The 25,734-nt window shown below is 32.6% G+C and overlaps 2 protein-coding genes across 2 annotated transcripts in view; one reads left to right on the plus strand and one right to left on the minus strand.

Annotated features, from left to right (window-relative positions):
* The window catches only part of Polr3A (RNA polymerase III subunit A), a 26,281-nt gene continuing 547 nt past the window's right edge, over positions 1 to 25,734 (plus strand). The window contains exons 1-25 of the mRNA XM_088240039.1: positions 1 to 208; positions 307 to 442; positions 1,961 to 2,110; positions 3,049 to 3,390; positions 4,626 to 4,780; positions 5,067 to 5,244; positions 5,966 to 6,103; positions 7,010 to 7,207; positions 7,786 to 7,910; positions 8,512 to 8,623; positions 9,958 to 10,190; positions 11,217 to 11,317; positions 11,632 to 11,767; positions 12,201 to 12,314; positions 12,493 to 12,692; positions 13,044 to 13,157; positions 13,854 to 14,011; positions 14,744 to 14,916; positions 16,027 to 16,131; positions 17,118 to 17,307; positions 18,844 to 19,062; positions 19,822 to 19,940; positions 20,633 to 20,845; positions 21,884 to 21,977; positions 23,473 to 23,673. Of these exons, the coding sequence (XP_088096165.1) occupies positions 165 to 208; positions 307 to 442; positions 1,961 to 2,110; positions 3,049 to 3,390; positions 4,626 to 4,780; positions 5,067 to 5,244; positions 5,966 to 6,103; positions 7,010 to 7,207; positions 7,786 to 7,910; positions 8,512 to 8,623; positions 9,958 to 10,190; positions 11,217 to 11,317; positions 11,632 to 11,767; positions 12,201 to 12,314; positions 12,493 to 12,692; positions 13,044 to 13,157; positions 13,854 to 14,011; positions 14,744 to 14,916; positions 16,027 to 16,131; positions 17,118 to 17,307; positions 18,844 to 19,062; positions 19,822 to 19,940; positions 20,633 to 20,845; positions 21,884 to 21,977; positions 23,473 to 23,673 (3,948 nt within the window). The 5' untranslated portion in view covers positions 1 to 164. The remainder of the gene's footprint in view (positions 209 to 306; positions 443 to 1,960; positions 2,111 to 3,048; positions 3,391 to 4,625; positions 4,781 to 5,066; positions 5,245 to 5,965; positions 6,104 to 7,009; positions 7,208 to 7,785; positions 7,911 to 8,511; positions 8,624 to 9,957; positions 10,191 to 11,216; positions 11,318 to 11,631; positions 11,768 to 12,200; positions 12,315 to 12,492; positions 12,693 to 13,043; positions 13,158 to 13,853; positions 14,012 to 14,743; positions 14,917 to 16,026; positions 16,132 to 17,117; positions 17,308 to 18,843; positions 19,063 to 19,821; positions 19,941 to 20,632; positions 20,846 to 21,883; positions 21,978 to 23,472; positions 23,674 to 25,734) is intronic.
* Positions 20,170 to 25,734, minus strand: part of LOC148272436 (retinol dehydrogenase 13-like) — a 22,383-nt gene continuing 16,818 nt past the window's right edge. Inside the window, exon 8 of the mRNA XM_088240042.1 lies at positions 20,170 to 20,913. The gene's annotated coding sequence lies outside the window, so the exon portion shown is untranslated. The remainder of the gene's footprint in view (positions 20,914 to 25,734) is intronic.

Consider the following 25,734-nt stretch of genomic DNA (forward strand, 5'->3'; position numbering starts at 1 on the left):
GATATTTCTAAATTTCTTTGCAATAATCTGTTTCTATTTTCTAAGATAATTGTAATTTGACAATTATGACATGAGTTTGACACATTAAAACTTTAAACACACTATTATTTTTAAATAATGACTGTTCTTCCAAGTTTTATATAGAAATAATACTGACATTTACCATGCCTAAAGAACAATATCGAGAAACCGATGTGGCACGTAAAATGTGAGAATCTATCTTAACTTTCAATGTGATAGTGTAATCGCCGTTTCGGTTGTCTTTTGAGGTTATATGTATTTATTTCCATTTTTAATTATTTCTAGATCCCACGTAACGTTCGGAGTCGATAGTGCGGCAAATATTCAACAGCAAGCACACCTCCACGTTGTCACGAAAAATCTATATTCTCAAGATGGACAAAGAACGCCAGCAGTTCACGGTGTTTTGGATAGACGGATGGTATAAAATATCAATTTACTTTACAAAAAGCTTTTCCTCGTGTCCGGTATCGGTTGGTGCATTTGCGTACCGTGGTTGAGGTTCGATTCCCGGCCAGTTCAACGTGAAATTTATTTTAAAATTATGTTTTTGCACTGCAATTTTTCTCAATCCCTGCAAGGTGACCAAATGTCATGTATTTGAAAAATAAAAATATGGGACCTATTTCTGGTATAATAAATGCGGTGTCTCATATTTTACTTAGATAGATATAGAAAAAAAGTTAAGAATCCATACAATTTAATCTCCCAAATTACCAAACTCATAAAATCTGTTTTTAATGTGGCAGTAACGCTTATTACGGAAGTAAAAAAATGTTCTCACTTCTCGCAACACCTTCGAGATTTGCACTGGTTGCGATTGGCATACCAATTCAGTGCCATGTAAAAAATATTCTCACTTCTCGCAACACCTTCGAGATTTGCACTGGTTGCAATTGGCATACCAATTCAGTGCCCTGTAAAAAATATTTTCTTTTGACTTATTAGTAGCATAAAAAATATTGTTGAATACCTGCAAAAACAGTGCACTGCATTGGTCACGCCCCTAATACGTCACAATTCGGTTAAATTTTGAACTTTGTGACTGTTTAATTTATATAGAACATCGTCACGAATTTTGACGGCACAAACCCCGATGCTGCAAAAACAATTAAAAATTAATACAACTTTCGGTCAAAGAGGTTTGGCCTACTACTTGGTTAAAGTGTTCAATCTACTTTCATTTTCCATAAGGACAATTAGTAAGTACTCTCAATATAAAATTGCTATTAAAAAATAAATAGTGGAGGTGGGTTGCGCACGGATCGATGAGTGGATGAAGCCAAATAGGTAAAAAATTGTGTCCAGTTTATGAAACTTGGTTTAAAAGTCTATTTGATTTTTTAATGTTTTTTATGATTATTTTAGTTTATTTTGCTTATTATGTTTACGATGATAATAAGGTTATTTAGATTAATTACATTTTTATTTTCTTATTATGTTAACTATGTTAAATAACTAATTTAAGGCATGTTTCATTATACTTATTGTAAAATGTTTCCCTCAGCACGGAACACCCCAGGGAACATTATTCTGTATAAAAAAAAATACAATATTGTAAAAGTATAAATAAAAAAAATTATCTAGATCAAACATGTCACATTTTTGTAGACATATTTTTTAACAATTTCATTTAACAAATCACATATGAAAACATTTCTCCACAAAACCATAATGATTTTGAAAATACAATTAATTTTAAAAAATCCATTTCACATGTTTTTATTGGTATTTGTAGTATGTGCTATTTCCATATTAAATGCTGTAATTTTTACCGTGTGTAAGAAAACATTTTTTATGTACAATTTCTCGTAGCACTGAACTTCTTTATTGGATTATCCATGCAGCGCTATCCGCCCACTGAGTGCGGGGCGCAGATAAGGGAATGATGATGTTGATTACAAAAAGTTGCTCTTTCTGATTTAATTTTTGTTATTAGGGAACCAACCAAAAAGATGCCAACTGCCAGACGTGTGGGCGAGGACTCCGAGAGTGTGTGGGGCACTATGGCTACTTGGAACTAGCATTGCCTGTGTTTCACGTCGGATACTTTAGATCTATCATCAATATTCTCCAGACTATTTGCAAGGTAATTTCAGTAAAAGAAAATAATTAATTGATCTATTTTTTAGAGCCCACATGAGAAATACATATTTTTTTTAATCAATCCAAATGGTACTTGAAACACTAAATCAATAAATAGTTTAATTCCAACATTTTGGAAATTATTTAAAAAAAATCGTAATAATATTTAAGATTTAAATTAAGACTGAAATGTCACTATCTAAATATTTGAGTTTTCCTTTCTCCTTCTTTTTTCCTTCTCATTCCCTCTGCTCTCTTTATAGTATAGTGTAGATTTTTAGGTTATTTTTGTTTCAAACTTTGTATAAAATTATAAGATTTTTTAATTTATTTTTTTTATCTATTTAACTTTTTGTACATAATGTTATTTGTACATTGGCGGGCTTATTGCCAAATGGCAATTTCTTCCAACCAACCAATAAAATAAAAGTTTTATTTTTATAATTCAAGTTACAGAACATATTCAATAGAAAAAAAAGATTAAAAAGCTAAAGATATATAAAAATAGAAATAAACGTAATAAATTACCTTAAATCAAAACTATTACTCAATGGGAAAAAGGAAAAAAGAGGAAAAAGGAAAGGAGGAGAGATTAAGGAAGAGAATAAATACCTAGTGATTACGCCACATTTACTATATGTGTTTGTGTATAGCACATTTACTAGGTTGCGGCGTTAAATTTATTTGCCACCTACTGGACCCTAGTATAGATGTTGCGATTATACTACTGTGGGTACAATCTTCTTCTCTCTGGCCTAATAACAACTGAACTGTCACCGAGTGTACACGTGATTTTTGATATTCCCAGCGTGATCGCAAATAATTTGTTTTAGTGATCAATAAGTCATTGTGTCGTGTTATCGCATATTGATATAGATAAAGAAATTATATTTTAAATTAAATTATTAATGAAATACAATTGAACTTTTATTTCTTTTTTAGGAATGTGCCAGAATTCTAATAGTGGAACATGAAAAAGCCATTTTCCGGAAGCGCCTTTTGAATCCTAATTTGTCATACCTCACACGGAAAGCAATGCGAGCGCAAATTCTGAAGAAGGCCAAGAAATCTTCTAAATGTCCACACTGCGGTGTTATCAACGGCATGGTGAAGAAGAGCCCCGCTGGGATACTGAAAATTATTCACGACAAGTTCAGAAATAAGAAGGCTACCGATCCCTTGGTCATGAATGTGCTCGGAGACTTGCACGAGGCAAAGGAGTCCAATAGAGAACTTGCCACTATGATAAATAGCGCTCTACAAGTCGATATGAATCCTCTGAATGTAAGTTTCAAACAAACATATTGATGGTAATAATGCCAAGTGACTGACGCACCTTGAAGTGAATTCTGCAGGAGAGTTAGTCAAAGCTTTTTTCAAATGAAAAATGAGTTTATTTGTATAAATTCCAAGACATGTTATGTGAAACTATTAGGGCTATGTAGGATTAATTAGAAAAACATATTTTGATGTAACTCTAAACAACAATTTGTAAAAATAAGTCTAATTTTGTGTGATATAAATCTGTTGGTTTTGAGAATGTTGTACAAAAGATTATTTTATATTAATGCAGAAAATTTGCGTCTGATGTCCATAGTGTCAGCTCATACGACACAGCTTAAAATTCTAAGAAAAGTTATGTATATATAACTCAATTTTGACTATAGTGGCGCATCAGTCACATCCTTTTTAACATTGATATTATTATTATATACACTAGTAGCTTTAAGCTGATGCGTGTATAGTCGGCTTCTAAATTCAAGGCGCACGGAAATAATTGTGATACTTCCGGTTGAGTTCAGATAAAAATTAGCTTAGGCACCAATTTTTGTTGAAACTCAACCGGGCAGCGTCAAAACACATTACCGCATTCCTTCCGTGTGCTTTTTACGAAGACCCCAACTCTGCAACTAGTGCATTGTGTTTTAAAAATATAAGATCTAAATATAGAAGAAAAAAGACAACACGCATGTAATACGGTAGGAACATTATTGATTTATATGTTCGTCCAGGCGGTTTTTGAATACATTAACAGAATGTGTACCAATCAACAACTCAGTTTGTCAGAAAGTTCTTTCTGGGGTTGGATGTGAAGTTTGATTTTTGTTTGAATCTGAAAATACAGCGTTCCAGGGCCAGACTTTAAAGAAATATTTGTCACGAAAACATAGATCTTAAAATAAAAAAATCACATTTCTCAATTTTATACGGATACTCATGTTAAAAAATATGATTGTTGACGAATTGAAGTTAGTTATGCAGAAAGCAGCCCTAGTAAAACTCTGATGTGTATTGTGTCATTATGTAACTCACTCCTCTTCCAGCTGATAGGCGATATAGCAGGGCTGCATGTGACTATGGTCAATTACAAGATTTTTAGCATTAAATTATCATTGAGAAGATCTTGAAAAAACGCTGTCTGGCCCTGAAACATCATGTTGATATTTTTCATTTTCGATGCCTTCAGAGTAAGTCTCATGACACCTTATGCTAAATAAAAAGTCTTTGATTATTTAAAGGTATTGAAGCTGCTGAGTAGGGTACCTGAAGACGATGTTCCACTCCTAGGAATGAACAGCCTTAGATCGAGACCAGAGGATTTAATTTTGACCAGAATTCCCGTCCCTCCTGTCTGCATCAGGCCTAGTGTTGTATCAGACCTAAAACCTGGAACGTAAGTCACTTTAAAATATTGGTAATATTCTTAAAAAACGGAATGTAAAATTATAATTTCACATAACCGTGGTTTAATAACCTCTCAAATGGTCAACTGTAAAGTGGGTCGTTTGATTGTATATTACAGAATAACCCCCGTTGTTTTAATGCATATACAGAATAACCTTTGTTGTTTTACTGCATATTCAGAATAACCTCTGTAGTTGGACTGTCCTTATAAAATCTTAAATCTATTTTTAATTAGACTTGTTTTTGTAAAATTAAAATACGAATGGAAATTTCAGCAATGAAGATGACCTGACTATGAAACAATCTGAAATTTTGCTCATTAATGATGTTATACAAAAACATATGTCTAGCGGAGGAAAGATAGAATTGATCCAAGAAGATTGGGATTACTTACAGTTGCACTGCGCTCTGTACATAAACAGCGAAATGTCAGGCATTCCTATAGCCATGCAGGTAAGTTTAATTTAACTACTGTTCTTTATGTTCTCACTAGAAAAACTAAGACCATTTACAAAACTCTCCTCAGACCGGTCATTGCATATGGTGCCGAATGCTGGGTTATGAACAAAGGAGATGAAAATATGGTATTAGTATTTGAAAGAAAAATATTCAGGAAGATATTTGGTGCTGTCAACCAAAACAAAGTGTGGAGAAGACGGTTTAATCATAAATTAAAGGCACTGTATAGCGAACCCAACATTGCACAATTCATCAAAATAAGAAGATTACAATGGTTGGGCCATGTGCACAGAATGAATGATAACCGCACCCCAAAAAAGATTCTTTATACCACTCCGGAAGGCAGACGAAGCAGAGGCAGGCCAAAATTAAGATGGCTGGATAATGTGGAATGTGACATTAGAGCGATTGTCCTGACGAACTGGAGAAGAGCCGCAGGGTTCAGGGACGAATGGAAAAAGATTCTGGAGGAGGCCAGAGCCCACAACGGGCTGTAGCGTCACTGATGATGATGATGGTGATCTTTATGTATTTATTTATCATCCTTTTAGGAAACCAAAAGGAATTATTTGCTGTTAGACCAGGGCCCCGATTACAATGGGAAGTTAACAGCTATCTTCAACTCGTTGACTTCCCATTGTAACCGGGGTCTTAATTCTCCACTCACTGATGAGCCTAATTGATTGTTTTAATGGATATATGTCTTATTTTTTAGCCGAAAAAACCTGGAAGAGGTCTTGTTCAAAGATTGAAAGGTAAACAGGGTCGGTTTAGGGGTAACTTGTCGGGAAAACGGGTTGATTTCTCCAGCAGAACTGTCATCTCTCCAGATCCTAATCTTCAAATACAGCAGGTTATTTCACATATCTTTTTTATATGATTTATCTTAACATTATTGTAAATTAATTTAAAATGTTATTTTTAGGAATTACATAATATACAGAGGTTATAAACAATTAATAAATACAATTTAAAATGAAAAACATATACAACATAAAAAACAAATGAAAATACTAGAAACTCAATTATTATTAATAATTGGATCTTGAAGTTTGATAAAGTTATAGCATATGCATCTGTTTTTAGTCATCAGTGTGTTTGTTCCCGAGAGAGTGAATTCTCAGGAACAGAGAATTAATGTGCGAATTTTACTTAAATATATAAATATATCTAAAATAAATAAGATGCCTCGTTGTGGCCTATTAGGCACATTGAAATAGATACATTTGACCAAATCAGGAACATCAAAAAGATTAATTACAACTTTATATAAAAACCAGACCAGATATTATTCTTTTATCACTAATTTTGAGTAAATTCAATGTGTATAAGAGAAGATTATAGTTTATATTTTCTCGCTGTAAATGCAGATTAAAATCTACGAACCGGAGAAATTTATGCTGGATTTTTTCAATTTCGTTACAATGGGTACGGACAATACTGTACAAACAATACTGAATGAATTTAGTTGTAGCAATAAAATCAGTGGAATTTACTAGTGTCTAGTGTCGGTTGCGACTTTGCGTATCGTGTCTAGTACCAGCGCTGATCGGAGAAAGACTGGCTTGTCTCGTTTCCGTTGCGTAGCGGTTGTTGGTGATTGTGGACACCCTGTTTCTGGTGTTGCCAGAGCCAAGCAAACCCTCTTTTTTACTACCTGACCACCGGGCTATAACAAGCTTAAGATGTTTTTTTTATTTCACAGGGTCAAACCATAAAACTTTTCCTTACTAATTTAATTTGTGTATTTTATCTTTAGGTAGGCGTTCCTATACATGTAGCTAAGATTCTCACATATCCAGAAAAAGTATTTCCCGCTAATTTGCAATGGCTTCGTTCTCTGGTTTGCAATGGTCCGGACAAACACCCTGGTGCCAATTACGTGCAGCAGAGGGGATCGGCTTTCAAGAAATTCCTAAAATATGGAAACAGGGAAAAAATTGCCCAAGAACTGAAGGTGGGTTTATCTTGTTTTATAATAGATTTAATTTGATTTTGAGTTAAATATTGAGTTATGAAAAACTCTCATATGCTGAAAAATAAGACTTATTTCTAGCTTTACAATGTAACCACTTTATGTCTTTATGATACACTTACACTAACAGTTATTTGATCGTGGCCATTTTCAAACAGATCTAAATTTGTTGCAACAGAGAGGGAAAACATTTTGAGAAGGGAGTATGGAAGTCTAGGCATTTACAAAGCTTACGGCCTGTTATTGGCTGGTTTAAGTGGCCACTTTACTTACACACAATAAAGGTTTCAGCTCTTTTAGAGAACCTATGTGAAAACAAAAACTAAATAAAGAAAACATAGATTTAAGACGTGTTATTTGAGTTTTTTTGTATCTCCTGGAAATTATGGTTTTTTGAGTTATTACTATTTTATCGGATGTGCAATATATATTTCAGATCAGCCGTCGTATTCCAGCAATTTTATTAGAAATATAATTTTTAGTCGATTTGTTTTTTTTTTCTTTACTTTGTGCACGAGATGCTATTTTCTAGTACTTTATATAATTATGTATTTTTCTAGTGTGGAGATGTAGTTGAAAGACATCTTGTTGATGACGATGTAGTACTCTTCAATAGGCAGCCTTCCCTTCATAAACTTTCTATTATGTGTCATCGGGCAAAAGTTCAGCCGCAAAGAACTTTCCGGTAAATATAATTTAACTAATTAAAAATGTATCCAATGAAATTTTCACTAACAAACAGATTAATAACACAGAAAAATTATAAAATGTTTATGAATATAAATAAATATACTATAATTGTGCGGACATTATCCATGGTTTTATCCCACCGAGTTCCTCCAGGGTATGCTTGGTTCCAGCAGTTTGAAGACTGGAAGGAATGTGTATTTAACTACGCATTTCTTTCGTTTTTTGCGCAGTATTATTGACAACCCTGTTAATTGATTATTTTTTTAACAAACAAAATCGCCAAGGTCATAAAAACACATCTAACCTTAGCGGCTGCCACAAAAAAAGTAAACAATGAATACAGCTGAAAATTTTAGCATACTTCAGGGGCATGTATACCAACATAACAAAAAAAATGACAATTGTACTCTCCAAACCCGCGAAATTAAAAAATTCCCATTATTTTCTGAACACACCTCGTATATACAATTTCGTAAAAACCATATAAGTCTGTTGATGTTGCGAGAGCTATAAAACCAGTTTTTTGGTTTATCAAACTTAGTGGTACTCTGTCATTAACTATTATTTTTATTTTGGAAGTTGAATTTTTTTTCCAGGTTCAATGAATGTGTTTGCACTCCGTATAATGCTGATTTTGACGGTGATGAAATGAATCTTCATTTACCGCAAACGGAAGAAGCAAGAGCAGAAGCCCTGATTTTAATGGGAGTGAGTAGATTGTGAAATCATTTGCCTACCAACAATGACATGTAATGAGGAAGTTTAGTGGTTTAATAAAAAGAGATTTGTTAATAGACTATTATTCTAAGCCAAAAAAATTTATTTTTATTTTTATGTATTGGATTATCAGTGCTATGATTTTTAAAAGTTTGTATTTATGAAATTACTGCGCGTGTGATGTCTCGAGTTCTCTTCCGCTTCTTCTCGGTCGGTTATTCGGATTGGTCCGTTGAATTACTGTAAACCGGAAATCTTCCACATCTTTCTTATCATTGATCGATTCATATGAACTAGTTACGTCATTCAAAGTAGTTCATTTTATTAGTATTTTTTCGTACATTTTAATTTTATAAGTAATAACATTAAGTACTTTGAATAATAATTATATATGATACAATATTAAAAATAACAATCCAAATAAAATAAATAATACTATCCAGACTCCCTTCTCAAAATGTTTTCCCTCTCTGCTGCAACAAATTTAGTTTGAAATAATATTAAATACTTATAAAACCAATAAAATATAAATCATACATATGAAGTTGCAAACATAAACCAGTATACAAAATAATAATATCATTAAAATTAATAGAATTATTATATTGATATAAAGTGTAAATCAAAGTATTCAATAATGTAACAGAATAACAGTTTAAACGGTATTAAAAAATTAAATTAAACATCAAAATGTATTAAGCGAAAATAAGGATAAGTATGATGAAGGAAAGCAGAAAGGGATACAATAAATTAATTCATTAAATGTTTTTTTTTCACTTCCTGAACCTTGAACAATTTAACAACCTTAATTCCCATGATGTGCAGCAGCCAATTGTAAACACTTCTTTTAAATATGTCTGCACTTGTAGATCTCTTTATGACTGCTGGAGGATGATTAAAGAATCTGAGGCTTATTATATCATGGGGGTCGGGTTGTGGTGGCTAGTGTTGCGGACTCACGGATCAGAGGTCCGAGGTTCGAACACCACTCTACCCCATCTCGATTCCCATTTTCTAATAGTGATTTATTTACAACTAGTTGAAAATGGCTCCAGAAATTGAAATATATGGGTAAATAATAAGAACGCAAATATTTGCTTTTCGTCTAAAATAAGAACAAAAAAATTTACATCTTTTTCTCACTAATATTTGCATGTGTATCTAGATGTGTTATCTCTTTATTTCAAATTGTTGATGGCAACAAAATATTTAGTAAATATGTCATGCAATTAGTTAAAGAATAACTTGTCTCTTTATTATGTCAGTACCTACCAATCCATAACATTGTATTTTAAATTCAAATTTGGAGTGTTTTTTTTTTACAGAATAAGTCTAATTTAGTAACGCCTCGAAATGGAGAACTCTTAATTGCGGCAACACAAGATTTCATAACTGGAGGGTACTTACTCACCCAGAGAGATTGTTTCCTGACTAAAGAGCAAGTGTTCCAACTTGCGGCTTGTCTATTGGCTGGCAACGATGCATCCATGAAGATTGACATGCCCATTCCCGCCATATTAAAACCGCGAGTTCTGTGGACTGGTAAACAGGTCTTCAGGTGAGAACTTAAGTAGTGTCGCCTTTTAAACCCTCTGTATTGTAATTGAACATAGTGCCTGAAGCGTTTGATCGATCATCTGAGATGATTGAGATCTTCAGGTACACCAATTGAAGCCAGTCCACAATTTTGATAAAACAAGATACTGGTGTTATCGGGTGCAGTAAGGTCAATTCTATTTTCTGCTAAAAACCGCCAGCCTGCTTTCATACGAAAAACTGTAAAAATCACCTTCTGAAAATAGTGTTGATTACAACACATTTCTCAATTTGGAGAAAACACTCACAGCACTAGAAAAATCTTACGGTGTAAATGCTGATGAGAAGTTGAATGCCTCCAGAAATCTAGTTTTCTTAAATAAAAAGCGGATAAATACATAAGTATTGTAGTTTTATAAATTTGTTAATTAAAAAATACTTTTAATATAAATATATGTTTTATTACAGAATGTCACCTCATACATTCAAAAGTTTGAATGAGGTATCATTCAATATTAGATCTGGCTGTTTTCTGTAAAATGCATATTTTAGGTTGTGTGATCAGAAACTTTAAAAAATCCTTTAACAAATTAATTAAGTGATTATTTACAATTAAGTATCCTAATATAAATATAAAAATAAAATAATATGTTCAATACATAATGACACAACATACGTCAGAGTTTTACTAGGGCTGGTGGTTTTCTGGAAAATGCACATCTTAAGTTGTGTGGTCAGCCAGACTTTAAATATCATTAAACCTTGTCATATACACAATTAAATTCGTTTTTGTATTATAAAAAAATGATTGCATGCATTATTTGTCATTTGTCAAAGTAAACAAACATTCCAACTGTTCTGTAGATTAGATTATTCATTCTTTTCACAAAAGTGCAATTATCTCAGTTACACTTTTCTATGGCTGGCTGCTTTCTGCGTATCTACATTTAATTGCAGTGTCCTATGTATCGTTAGGCACGGATACAAAAATGATGATGATTAAGTGAATCTTAATATTTTTTATGAATAAATTATTGTTTATTTACAGTCTGATTTTGAAACCAAACAAGCGATGCATAGTCAATGCAAATCTTCAAACCAGAGGCAAAAATTATACATCAAATTTAGATATGTGCGTGCAAGATTCGTGTAAGTAAATTAGTTTGTAAAATTTTCCCTTTTCATTGTCCTTTAAAGATTTCATGTCGTGATAGTAGAACTACGACGGATCTGCAAAAAATGCGACATTGACTGTCTTCTATATTTGATCTTGAAGAGGTTTTATATTTCAGGTTTGAAAAAAATAAATACATATAACTAACCCAAATACCAAAAGATAATATACTCTTGCAATTATCTAGTTGTGACAAAGTGTAAAAAATAAATTTAAACCTCATGTAAAGTTGACGAAACTCACATACGTCATTTTTCTACGATCATGACAATTAGTGTTTTTGTTGTAGATGTTATAGTTAGAAATTCAGAGTTGCTGTGCGGTTCCATGGATAAAAGCACCCTTGGATCCGGTACAAAGACAAGTATCTTTTACATTTTACTCAGAGATTGGGGAGAAGAACACGCCGTTAAAGGAATGTGGAGGTATGTTCAGAAACAATATTTATTATCACACTATAATTATTCTCTAAATTACATTATTGTACACAGAGATTATGAAATGCCTTGGTCTATTCTATAAGTAATTCCACATCATTTCATAAACTTTTTAAGTGTCTTATTTTTAAGTTTAGAGGATTACTTTTTACATTTCACTAGGTTACTAGTTTTCATTTCATAAGGTTTACTAGTTTACATTTCACAAGGTTTACTACTTTACATTTTGCAAGGTTTATTAGTTTACATTTCAAAAGGTTTACTAGTTTACATTTTGCAAGGTTTACTACTTTACTCTTCATTAGATTTACTGGTTCACTCTTAATTACTTTTATTAATGAAATTTAATGAATTTCATTCTAAAGATTGCTCTTAATTATATGGGTGTGATGTATTGTATGATTCAATCATGTGTTTGCAGATTAGCGAGAATGGCATCCTATTTCATGATGAACCGAGGATTCAGTTTTGGAATAATTGATGTAACTCCCGGAAAACAACTTATAGAAGCAAAAAACAAATTGCTAGACTCTGGGTGTGTACATAATATATTCACTATGAAATATTTATGGATTTTATAAACATTGATTTGCTTTATGTAATGTTATGGAGGGAGATGGGGACAAATGTTGTAGGAAGCCAAGGCCCACAGCGGAGTGTAGAGCCAATGATGATGTTCCTTGTTCAACAGATATTTGTCCCGTGTTTTGTAGATACGCTAAATGCAACGAGTACATCAAGGAAATGGACCGCGGCACGCTGCAGTGCCAGCCCGGGTGCTCAGTGGAGCAAACCCTAGAGGCCGTGATGCTGAGTGAACTATCCAGCATCAGGGAGTTGGCTGCCAAGGCCTGCTTTCGTGAGCTGCATCCCACCAACGCTCCTCTCATTATGGCACAAAGTGGCTCCAAAGGTTCATTTTCATATTTTTCCAAAATATATTTTTTTCTCAACGGTAAATACGTGATTTTGTCTATATATTCATGTCCTGACTTGCTAAAAATTAAATCGCAATAGGAAACCTTAACAACTTTCAAACTTTTCGACCTCATAGTTTTATATTACTATCAGTAATCTTACTGGTGTCGAATTCTGGAGGGTTGGAGGAAGCTGCGAGTCAGCAAATGAAAGCTAATACCGGAAGAAATAATACAAAAAATTAAGCTTTTGAATACGTGTCGCCATTTATTGTGATATATTCCATTCTATTATATATTCCATTGAATAGCACAATAATTATGCATATTATACTTCTTATTTTTAGGTTCCAACATCAACATTTCCCAAATGATAGCGTGTGTCGGTCAGCAAGCTTTAAATGGTAAAAGAGTACCTAATGGTTTTGAAGACAGATCACTTCCTCATTTTGAACGCCATTGTAAGTAAAACAACTAACATTGATTCAAATTATTTCAATAGAAAAAAAACATTCCTTTTTGATAAGCATATGATATGTATACACTCTGACAGATTTTGCAAAGATAATATGTAGTAAATTCCACGAGGCTGCCGGTCATTGACTGGACTGGCATTGTCATCACCGTCAGAAAGATTGTCATTCTGTTCCCCCTCACCGATTTCGGAGTCTGAGTTATGATCTGATGACAAAGAATCACCTTCATCGGGGACATAAGAGTCATCGATTTCTGTATCATAATCTCCTGTCATCTTTAAAATTATTCTCATCCTGTCGGATACATTTTTTTATCTTTCATCAGTCATTATACTTTGTAAAAACAAACAGCGCGATTTTGAAAACAGTACAATGATTTACCACAAACATAATAATACTTGAACAATAGGCAAAAAATAAAATAATTTAATTAGTGCGTAATTAAAGCACGAAAATAATTTTAAAATAATAATAATGGTAAAAATAAATAAAAATAGTTCGAGTTGGGGAATATTTGTCCGAGAGGCGAGTGACTCTTATGACGTTGACCGGAGCCAGCAACTATACCACTGAGAAGTTAACAGCAAAAATCAAAACTACATCCACTTGTCATAGGAAGTACAGAATACTTATATTTTTTACCAGCCAGAACTTGCTAAGCAAAATGCCTATAATTTCCAGCTAAAATTCCCGCTGCCCGTGGATTTGTAGAGAATAGTTTCTACTCGGGATTAACGCCAACAGAGTTCTTCTTCCATACCATGGGAGGGCGTGAGGGGCTGGTAGACACGGCTGTCAAGACCGCTGAAACTGGATATCTTCAGAGGCGACTTGTAAAAGTATGTCCACTCATATTATATTTATTTACTATTAATTCTGAACTGCTTATACAGTTTGTAAATTAAACTCTGTCTCATCTGAAACCATGAGCAAGAAGACATTGGCATAATAAAATGAATAAGCCAGCGTCATCTTGAAATTGTAATACTCAGATCCAACAAATACTTAAAGATGGACATGTCAAAAGTCAGAATAATCGGCGCGCGTGCATGAGAAGATGTATGAATGTAGAGGAAGCGAGATCTGTATGCAAAGATAGAGTGTTGTGGCGTTTTATCCTCTCTGCCTACCCTTACGGGGAAACGGCGTGATGGTTTGTTTGTGTTTGTTTGTTTATATTTTAGTATATGAATATAAAAACATTGATATTTTTTCCATCTACGTCACCCTTTGCAAACAAAATACTGGTAGTCGTCGACTTAAAACCGCAATCGGTTCCGATAAATAGGTCCTAAGTAGGTCTGTTACAAAAGGTATATTAGGTATTTATTGCTTGGGTCTTTTCACCATCAAGAATTTTACACTTGAGAGAGAGCTTTTTTAAAACATTTAATGAAAACTAACTTAAACAAACACAATACTTCTATACGAAAACTAATATTACCCAGTAACGATCAGCATTTCAATATTAGCTACCGTCTTGTAATTTATTGAACCTCGAGTTTCTTTGAGGGTTTGTTCTGACATATTTTATGAATCACTATCAAACCTCTCAATGTCTTAAATTTTAGTCACTTGAAGATCTGGTTCTACATTACGATATGACGGTCCGTAATGCTGTGGGGGAGGTTGTGGAGTTTAAGTACGGAAGTGACGGGCTGGACCCGTCCTATATGGAGGCTAAAGATAGACCCGTTGATCTCAATCGAGTGCTCTATGACACCAGGGCTAAGTGCCCATCCAGGTTTGTATTTTACATATTACACTATTTAACAGTCGATTTTATGGGACTGCCTGGGCCACGATTACAATGGAAAGGTTAACATTGTTATCTTCAATTGTCTATTAAATAAAATTGAATTTTTCGTATGAAAAATTTATTAATTTTAATATATCAAATTTGAGTCTATTGAATACTTTATTTTATTTTTACAGTATAAAAACAAAAATTTCTTTCATTGTTTCGCCTTGTTAGGGCATTTTCAAATGAATGGGAAGATTTAATGGATTGAAGGTCCTTATGTAGCTATATAATTCTAGGTACTTAATATAATCTAGGTAAATAATTTAATCTCATTAAGTATGGTATGTACAGTAATCATAATTGTGGGAAAAACCAATAGTTAAGGGCAAGGTTAAGTGTTTAATAGGTAATTGGGGATTTAGGTACTTATATTTATAATTTGTTTATTAATTATAATTTCCACAACAATTATCTAAAGGTATAAAACTATAAAGGTTCATTAATTATCTCACAATACATATGTCAAAAATTGCTTACTTTTTCATAAATTTTTCCCTGGCCAGGAATCAACAAAGTTAAATAATCGCCTGACAACCATTCAAATTTTTGCAAAAGATTTAAATTAATTTATTTTTCCAAAATAACAAAATATTTAAGCCGTTATATCGGGACAACATATCAAACTAGGAACCCTTGAGCAATGGTTCTAGATTATTAAGGTGTAATACTCTCCAATAGCAGAGTATTTGCCTCTTAAACATAGTTTCACTGATGGGAAAGATTTAAATCTCCAAAGTGATAATGTTCAGCTGCCTGACTACTCTTCGACGCCATCGAACACTGGACTATACGTTGGAACTGACTGACTTTACCATGCCCTGTGTTCCTTTTGTAGGCTGGGTTTCTTTATTCTTCATGTCTCCATGGCTAGAACACATTTAATGCACTCCAGAATGTTGCTCTGGATATGTCACCGGATTTCGTTATTGAGTTGACGTTCTGAATGCAATTCTGTTGGTTTTACAGAATATAATGTATTGTATTCAATAGAAAATGCTAAGTTGTTTGTTGGGTTGTTGCCATAGATTTTAAGTAAATTTTTATTTCTAGGGAGGAAGAATCACTTTCTGGAGATGCCATTATTGCGGCGGCAGAAGAAACGTTGGAAATGGAGGATTTCAAATTGTGTAGTCCGGAATTTAAACTTGAACTTTTGTAAGTTATTCATGTGATCTATTGAATCGACTATTTATATAGGCTTGCTCAGTGAAAGAGACATAATTCACATGTTTAAAATCTGTATTCTTTGCTCATAGAAAATCTAAAACCACGCTTAGTTAAAGCCTTTTACTAGAATTTGATAAAAAGAAATAGTAAACCTTGGTATCAAGGTTTACTATAAATATGTGTGCATATGTCTATACACATGCACACATATTTATTTAGTTGGAGTCTCGGCTAAGGCAAAGAGGTCTCTGTGCAAATAAACGAGCCGGTGAAGTGTCAGCGAATTTAATTATTTTTTAATTGTTTGGTCCAGATTTGGTAATTTTGTTTCAAAATTGTTAGGCAAACCCAGCTTATGGGCTTCTATGGAAATGTAATGTAAAGTATTTATTTAGATAGTTGTACAAATAAAATTGGAACACCTAGTTATACCTTAACTAATAAACAATACACATATTTACAAAAATAATTTCAAAAATAAAACATTGTTATAAAATCCAGACGCTTTCCGATGACACTCTATCTACCTATATACCGCCATTGCTCACAACTACATTTGTAGTTACTATAAAAACTATACAATATGAAAATGTTAGTTATAAACTTGTGCCAGAAACCTGACGATATGAGGGTTGATTGATATGCTCAACCCCTGACCTGTTTTGAAGTTAATGAAAAAAGGTTTATACACCTCATTTTTTGACATAATCCCCCTGGACTTGTATGCACTTTTTCCAACGATGCTCCAACAATTCTTTAGCTTCTCAGTAGAACATTTGTCCGACCTCTGCCAACCACTTATACTCCAGCACAAAAGCCGTCAGAGTCAATGGCTGCTATTCACGAAGCTAGGTTTATTAAAAATATTGACATTTAAAAAATGCTTTTTATGAAACAGAAGAACTAAATTGTTAAGTTTTTTGTATTCGTCACATTGATCCTAATTATTGTATCTTTCTTATTTTGGGCTTAAGAAATTTCCTCCGTCCTGTGGCAGCCAAAGTAAATTCCCTGCGAGCAAAATATAGAAATTGCGGCCCCATAGCAATGGAATTGGAGAGGCTTACAGTATCGCAAGTTGTTGTATTCCTTACAACCTGTAAAAGTAAATACATGAGGAGTATCATCGAACCGGGAACGGCTGTGGGTGCTTTGGCAGCTCAGGTATTTTTTTGATTAATTTATAATTTAAATAACCCGTGTGGTTAGTTGAGTCATCATTGGCTTTTCGTTGTTGTAATGTTCATGTCCATTGTGTAGGAGTTTTGATTGTCCTGCATTTGTCCTTACATTTTTCATATGATAGATGCTTCAAGGATTTATCTATTCTGGGTCCTAAATTGTATATAATTTATGTGTCAACGATTTGTAATGTTTTTAAAGAACTAAGGGGATTTATTTTTGCAGATGACACTACACTAGTTATTTCCAATAAAAACCCATTGGAATCTCAAGAGATACTGCATAGTGATTTTAATAAATTGTTAAATTGGGCTCATGGTCTTATTATAAATGCAAAAAAGACTAAATGCTTGTACATAAAATCTCCACATGCCAAAGAATATGTTTTACCTAACATTATCGCTCATTGCACAAATGGCTTACATGGCGGTATCTAATAATTAATTGCGTAATTGCAAACTCATAGAATTTGTAGAGAAGTACAAGTATTTGGGTATTTTTTTATAAATCATAATTTTTAATGTAATGTCAAATATTTAAACTTTGGGATCTATTGCGGACTCTTGTGAGTACTTTTTATAAGTTATCTTTTATTTTGCCTAAAATCACTCTAATTTTTTTTTTCTTTAGTAGAATCATTAATAAGATATGGTATAAAGTCGTGGGGACACTCGACTAAAACTAATATTAAAATGATCCAGGGTCTACAGTACTCTATAGTTAAGATAATTGTACCAGCAGAGATTTACGAACAAAGAAGTGATAATGTTCTCCTGTATAAAACACTTAAAAACTCTGCCTGTTCAAGGACTACTGTGGCTTTGCATCATTTCAGAACAATTTAATAGTAATACATTCAAAATTCCTCTCCAATATAACCATAATACACGCTTCACGTATAATGAAGGTTTGGTAGTACCAAAAGTATTTATTTTATTTTCTTTTATTCAGGAAACATACAGTACGGTTACATAGTTTTCATTTTTACACAGTTAGACTTAAGTCTAATGGACCAGTAAAGTTTCCATATTATATAATATAATAAGTATGGTAATAGAACTCTCAAATATTTAGTACCTAGCATTTTTAATTTATTGCCGAAAGAACTTAAATTTAACACACAATGTAACAAGACCAAAATAAGAGAGTGGCTACTCGATCAAAAGTTTATATATGAATAGTAGCTTATGTGTAAATATTTTAATTTTTCATATATTTTCTTGTATTTAAAAAAAAAAGAATATTATTATTTGTATATACATGTATATTCTGATCTTTCCGGCTGTTAATTATATCTGTAAATTCATTGTTTTTTTATAAATGTAGATAATATTATATAAGTTAGTATAAATATAAATCTCCACTAACAAGCTACAGAAAGTGGCTTAGTGGTATTTTAGTGTTAGTAAAAATATGAAAATTGAAATGTTAAAACTGTAAAAAAAGGTATAATTATATTAATAAAATATAAAAAGTGTTTTCATTTGATCAGCTTATTTATTTTTCACTTTTATACAGAGTATTGGAGAGCCGGGAACTCAGATGACCCTGAAGACTTTCCATTTTGCCGGAGTAGCCTCCATGAACATCACCCAGGGGGTGCCGCGCATCAAGGAGATCATCAATGTCAGCAAGAACATCTCCACTCCCATTATTACCGCAGAACTCACACATCCCCTGGACCAAGAATTTGCCAGGAAGGTCAAGGGTAGGATTGAGAAGACCACTCTAGGAGAGGTAGTTTGCACATGAATTGTTGTATTTAAAAAAATTACAGTGGAACCTCACTTAACAAGCATAATTCATTCCAGAATCTTACTATTCTGCTAAACACTTGTTAAGAGGTTGCGCAGTCTGACTTTTCTTCATACAAACTTATTTTCTCTCTGAGGTGATATTCCAAAGGCTCTTGCGGCCGTAGAAAAAGCTTTTATCTCGCGTATTTTGTATGTAGTGTTTTCTACAGCCGCGAGATCGGTTCAAAATAGCACCGCAGAATTATGGCACTAGAGTGATGTTTTTTTTTACACCCTATAAATATTCACCATTGGTGTGTCCCTATCATTTGTTTTCTTTGATAAATTGTCTTTCATGGGAGCTAGGACGATCCAAAAACCCTTAAGCGCCTAACTCTTAAGGGAAACAAATTTCCCCATATTAATCAATGTAAAATAAAATAATATATTATCAATATTTAAAACATTGTCTTCATGGTTATACATTTCAATAAATATTAGTAAATATATGTATATAACCACTTACCGACATTTCTATGTCTACTGGTTTTTAGTCTTTTTCATCTCTGTGTCAAGTATGGTTTGATTTTATAATGCTGGCTGGCGATAGGGTCTTCTGGAGGCAACTGAAAAGAAGAAATGCCTGCATGAAGTGTTCTCCCCAGAGTGGGGAGAACATATCTTTATAATTACCATACCAGCTCAGAGTGTTGCAACCGAACATAAAATATTGATATTGACAGCATCATTTTTCTTACAGATAACTACCTACATAGATGAAATTTATTTAAAAGATGACTGTTTTCTGCTGATTCGCCTGAACAGCGAGAGAATTAAACTGCTAAGTCTAGAAGTTAATGCAGAATCCATTCGATACTCGTAAGTGCTTATATCTGTACCTAAAAGGATAAACCCTGAACACACCGAACAAAATGTTCAGGAAACAAGATTTTTTTATTGTGCGATTTCCAAAACATGATAACTTTTGAACCAAATGAGATACTTTCAATTTATAAAGAACTTTCAATGTAGTGTAATGTTTGATAATAAAAGTACATATTAAAATAGTGTATCTGGGGCAGCTGATGTTTTTTGCAATAAAACAAAGTAGACTTTAGATTTTTATTTCAACTTTCAAAATGACCGACACTAACACACGTGATTATTTTTACATGGAAATGCGCTAGGAAAATGAAAAGGACGAGTAGGTAGATATAAATGTTCTTAAGAGTTGGTCCCAACATATATAATGAGCGTTTTATTTTTGAAACTAAAATATGTGTACACAAATATTGTAGGTATGCTGTAATGACATAAATATAACCCAAGTCCGGTCCGCACTAATCCCCACGTAAAATATTTGGCTCTTACAACAAAAGGTTGCCGACCCATATTCTAAAAGATCACAACACCTCTTTGTTGCAATGAGTTTCAATCTTGATTCCTCACTGAGGAGTAGAATCCAGCCTTGTCCACAAACCTTTGGACATACTCAAACTATTGAATATTATATTTAATTAAAATATTTTTTTTATTCGTGTTTGTGAGGTGATTGATGTGTCGTCTTGTAGGCTATGCACATCCAAGTTGAAGCTGAAGCCGAGTAACGTGACGGTGGTGGGGGACTCTCTCCTGACCATCTCTCCGGACATGAACAAGCATGGGCACGCCCTCAACATGGCCCTCCAGCAACTGGCGCAGCAGGTACCTAAGGTGATCATCAAGGGCCTCACGCATGTATCCAGAGCCGTCATCGCCTGTGACGACACCAAAACTCCCGTCAGGTAATATAAAGATAATTTCTTATATATTCACACATGTGCCTTGCCTGAACATCGCACAATACGCAAGACTGAAAAATAAGATAAATATTTCATTTCCATTTATCACCTCTAATTTAATAGTAACATATAGTTAAACGTCTTAATTTTATAAATAATAAATATTGGATTTTGACAAGATGGCGGCCTGAATATGAGCAATGAAGAAACTTTTTAATTTATCGATTTATACCGTTGAGAAAACTGTTTACAGAAATACACATTATTTCAATGTGCACACTTATAAGCTCTATACAAATTATTTAATAAGTATACTACTGAAACATTTTAATATGTTTCTTTTTCTTTTTCTTCCTCAATCCCACATTCCTTGTAATTTAATTGTGGATAATGAAAGTATTTTTACAAATAAATTTATGTGTACAATATGTATCTGCCCACTAATTATATAATTAATAATAATGATTACGGTTTATATAAACAAAAAATTACAATTTCTTCATCTACTACATACATACTGTAGATTACGTATACGGATTATGTCTAGTCTGCCTAACTAGGTACAACCTGTTTCAAGGCAGACATTTTTATGCAAAAATAAACAATAAAAGAACTACCTACTAGTTAATTTATTATAGAGTTATACAATATTTAAATATACCATTTATTATTTTAGAATATTTTTTAGTAAGTTTTCCGATTTTTCTCTACCTAAATCCAGTAACCATTTTTTTACAAATTTATTTAATTGAATTCGGATCATGGTTTTGTAATTGGCCAATAATTTTGGTTTATTTGTAAATATCATATATTTTTATTGTAATGACTGTGGTGTTCTTTAAATAAATAAGTAATTATAACAGCTATAATTTGAAATGATGTTAACAAAATGAACTTTAATTTTAAAACGAGATTACCCCAGGTGAGCAGAACAAGTTCAGAATATCATGCTGTGCTAACGGTCAGCCCCAAGGAGTCTGAGGTGGCAAAGGTTCAATTAAAAAATATTCTTAGTCCAGTATTTATTATTTTCTATTTTAGGTACAAGCTCTGTGTGGAAGGAGACGGTTTAAGAGACGTTATGGCAACGTATGGTGTTAATGGAAATAAAACTACGTCTAACAATATTTGGGAGGTACGTTGTCTAATAAATAAAACATTCATATTTTATAATGCGTAATATTGACTGTGGAGAAGCAAAAGTACTTTAGTGACATGTATCCAACTTAAAGAAAGGCCAATTAAAGTTTTTGTTTTTAATTAATAAAATATTAAAATTTAATTAGCTTTAATTGGCTTTTGTAAAGTTGCTACATGTCGCTTAGGAATTTTTGCCTTTCCACCGTCGATAAGTATTTTCTACGTTCATAAAATAGTGGTTGACGCATGCGCTTACCACGCTTGAGGCCCCAGGTTCGATTCCATGGCTGGTATTCTGAACGGAATTGCGCGCGAAGAGATCTCTCTGTTAGCTTGTATTTAGTACAAAAATACGCATTAAAAGTGCGTTTTCTACGTGCGCTTTTGCGTTCAGAACACCACCCCTGAGAAGGTGGACATGAAATATTGATTTAAAAGGTGGTTTATCACTGCTATATTTCGTTGTTCCTGGACTGGCACCTGAAGCGTAAGACTGATCACCTTACCTTCATGAAACAGATTATCAATATAAGTTGAATTTGGTGTACCGGTGCAGTGCCTTATGCGCCACAGGGTGCGGATAGGGACACGGTGATGATGTGTATTTAAATGTGTTTTCTGTTTTGGTTAAAAAAGAGGTAGTATAAATTTGCTGTCAAAGAAAAAAATTAAAAGGATGCAATGTAAAAATAAGCTTCACTATAAATGATTTTTTTTTAAATATCACTCTCTTGATCTTTAGTAAATTCGATGTAAATAATTATATAAAATTACATTTAAATAAGTGTTAAGTCATCTTAAATAACATCTAAATAAGATATTGTTAGGAATTGAATATTTACAACCAAAATTATCTTCATAAAAAAAATGCAGTTCCATAAAAAAAGGTTTTAACTAAGTATTACTGAAGGCATCATTTCACATAGAAGTAAAGAAAAATATCAAAAAATTTATGTGAATTAAAATACTTGTATTTATTTTAAAAAACAAAAAAAAAAAGATTTTGCTGCAGCCTTTCAACGTTCAATCTATTATCTTTAAATTATTAGAACAAATTTCAGTTCAATACTTAGTCTTTATATGAGAATCGATGTACCAAAGTTTGGTCTAAATTTTAAAAGGTGTAATCTGCTGGTCGAAAAGTAATTATATTTTAGTTATATAAAACTTTTATGTGTATTTTTTAACAGAGCTTTTACACACCTTTAAAATTATTATTTTTATCTAATGCGAGTTTTTTTTTCAATGGTGCGATTTTGAAAAAATATCATTTTAAAATGGCAAAATCGTATGATTCCTCATTTTTTCTGCGTTTTACTAGACTACAGCCTTAACGCACCTTGTGGTTTTTAGTTTAGAGGAATGTATAGGTCACATTATAATATGGCTATTATCAGTATACTGATAATTTTTATTTTCTGTCAATCATCTATTGAATACTAATGTGATGGTATTTTTTTACCGTGTCTAAATGAACATGTTGTTGGCAGGTGTATCTAACGCTGGGCGTGGAAGCCGCCAAGACCACCATCATGCACGAGATTAAGGAGGTGATGGAGGGGCACGGCATGTCGGTAGACTACCGTCACATGATGCTGCTGGCCGGACAGATGACGGCGCGAGGAGAGGTTCTCGGCATCACTAGATACGGTCTTGCCAGGATGAAGGAATCTGTGCTCAATCTTGCCTCCGTAATACTTTTTTAAACACACATCTCATTTAGTTACTTTGGATCATTTTTCCTAACTATTCAAGTTTCCGTACCTTACATGAGGCGTTGGTAATTTGCAACCTGAACTGTGTTTGTGTTGAATAATCTTTTTGTCTTAAAGGACGAAACAATAATTGGAACATTTATGTTTATTTTATAAAGTTGTTTACCCAAAAAGCTAGCACTTAGTTTGTTGTTATATCTGATGCTTTTATTTTATTATTTCACCGCAGTTTTACTGTTTATTTATTTTCTTTGTGTTTTGTTTGTTTCGACCAAGAAAGACATGGCATGATCAGATAAACCAAAATCTGAAGTCTGGTCATGTCAAAAGCAGACAGAACCGAAGAGCATGTATGACAAGATGTATGAATGTGGAAGAAGCTAGGAATGTATGCCAGGATAGACGCATGTGGTGGTCCATTCTATCTGCCTACCCCTACGGCGAAATGGTGTGATGATGGTAGTAGTAGTAGAGGAAAATTCATTTTATATAATATCTCAATTTACAATCACATTTATCTCGATTTTATAGTGAAATGCGCGAGTTTGTATATTTTATGTTTTTTTTTTTTATCTGTGTGTTAAGGCTGTAGTCGGGAAAAACTAACGCAAAATTAGGAAATCATACGATTTTGCCATTTTAAAATGAATGTTTTTTTTTAATAGGGCACTAATAAAAAAACAAAAGCACATAAATTAGATAAAAACAATATGTTTTAAAGGTATTTCTGTTAAAAAATATGCCGAAAAGTTTTATGTAACTAAAATATAATTACTTTTAGACCGGCTGATTACGCCATTTCAAATTTAGACTAAACTTAGGTATCTGGGATCTCAAGCAATAAGGGCTGTACTGAAGGTCAGTCTATTGTCTATTATCTAAGTCAATAAGATATTGTTTTAAATTGAATATTACAATTAGAATTATCTTCTTTTTTTTAAAAAAAAGAGAATACAATTCTATCAAAACAGGCTTCAACTAAAGTGTTTCATAATATTATTTTTTTTTTAATATTACCGAAGGCATAATTTTAAGTAGAAATAAAGGAAAATGTCACAAAAATGTACATGATTTAAAATGCTTGTATTTTTTATCAAAAACAAAAAATTAAAATTTGGCCACGGCCACTTTTATGTTAAATGTATCTTCAAATTATTTATTATTACAACAAATTTTTGTTCAATACTTATACCCGTATGCAGAGACAAACCTTAAGGTGAGGAAAGTACATTCTATTGTCTTCACCTTCGGGTTATTCTCTGCATTTGAAATTAGAATGTACTTTCCTCACCTTAAGTTTTGTCTCTGCATATGGGTATTAGTCTTTATTGAGATCCCAGATACCTAAGTTTAGTCTAAATTTGAAATGGCGTAATCTGCTGGTCTAAAAGTAATTATATTTTAGTAACATAAAACTTTTAAGCATATTTTTTAACAGAAATACCTTTAAAACATATTGTTTTTCTAATTTACGTGTTTTTTTTTTTATTATTGCCCGATTAAAAAAAAACATTCATTTTAAAATGGCAAAATCGTATGATTTCCTAATTTTGCGTCCGTTTTTCCCGACTACAGCCTTAACAATTTGTTAGTTTTTAAAAATAGTTTTCCCTTTTTGAATAACAACAATTGTTTCTATGGCTAAATGTTCCATAAAGTAAACTCAAAATGGAAGGAGAATATGAATGTATGATGTTTGCAATGTATGAAGATATATAATGTATGAAATATATTAAAAGGAAAAAGTTACCAAGTGACATTTAGCAATTTTACAGAAGAGCCAAATAATCTCATATTTTAAATTTTTACTTCAATTATGTAGGAATCATGCCAAAATAATATGTATAGTAAAAAATTATAAAATATATTAAATATTATAATGATAATAAACTCATTAGAGCCAATTATGGCTTTTCTGAAAAATTTCAATCAACTACTAAAAATAATACAAAAACTGCCGCCCGCATACCCCTCAGATACTCTATTCGAGTCAACTAATTCGATGTCATTATTTAAATAATACAACACTGTATGGAT

Source organism: Micrasema longulum, unplaced genomic scaffold, assembly GCF_059751315.1.
Source record: "Micrasema longulum isolate JH-2025_06_02 unplaced genomic scaffold, ASM5975131v1 h1tg002333l, whole genome shotgun sequence".
Classification (NCBI taxonomy): domain Eukaryota; kingdom Metazoa; phylum Arthropoda; class Insecta; order Trichoptera; family Brachycentridae; genus Micrasema; species Micrasema longulum.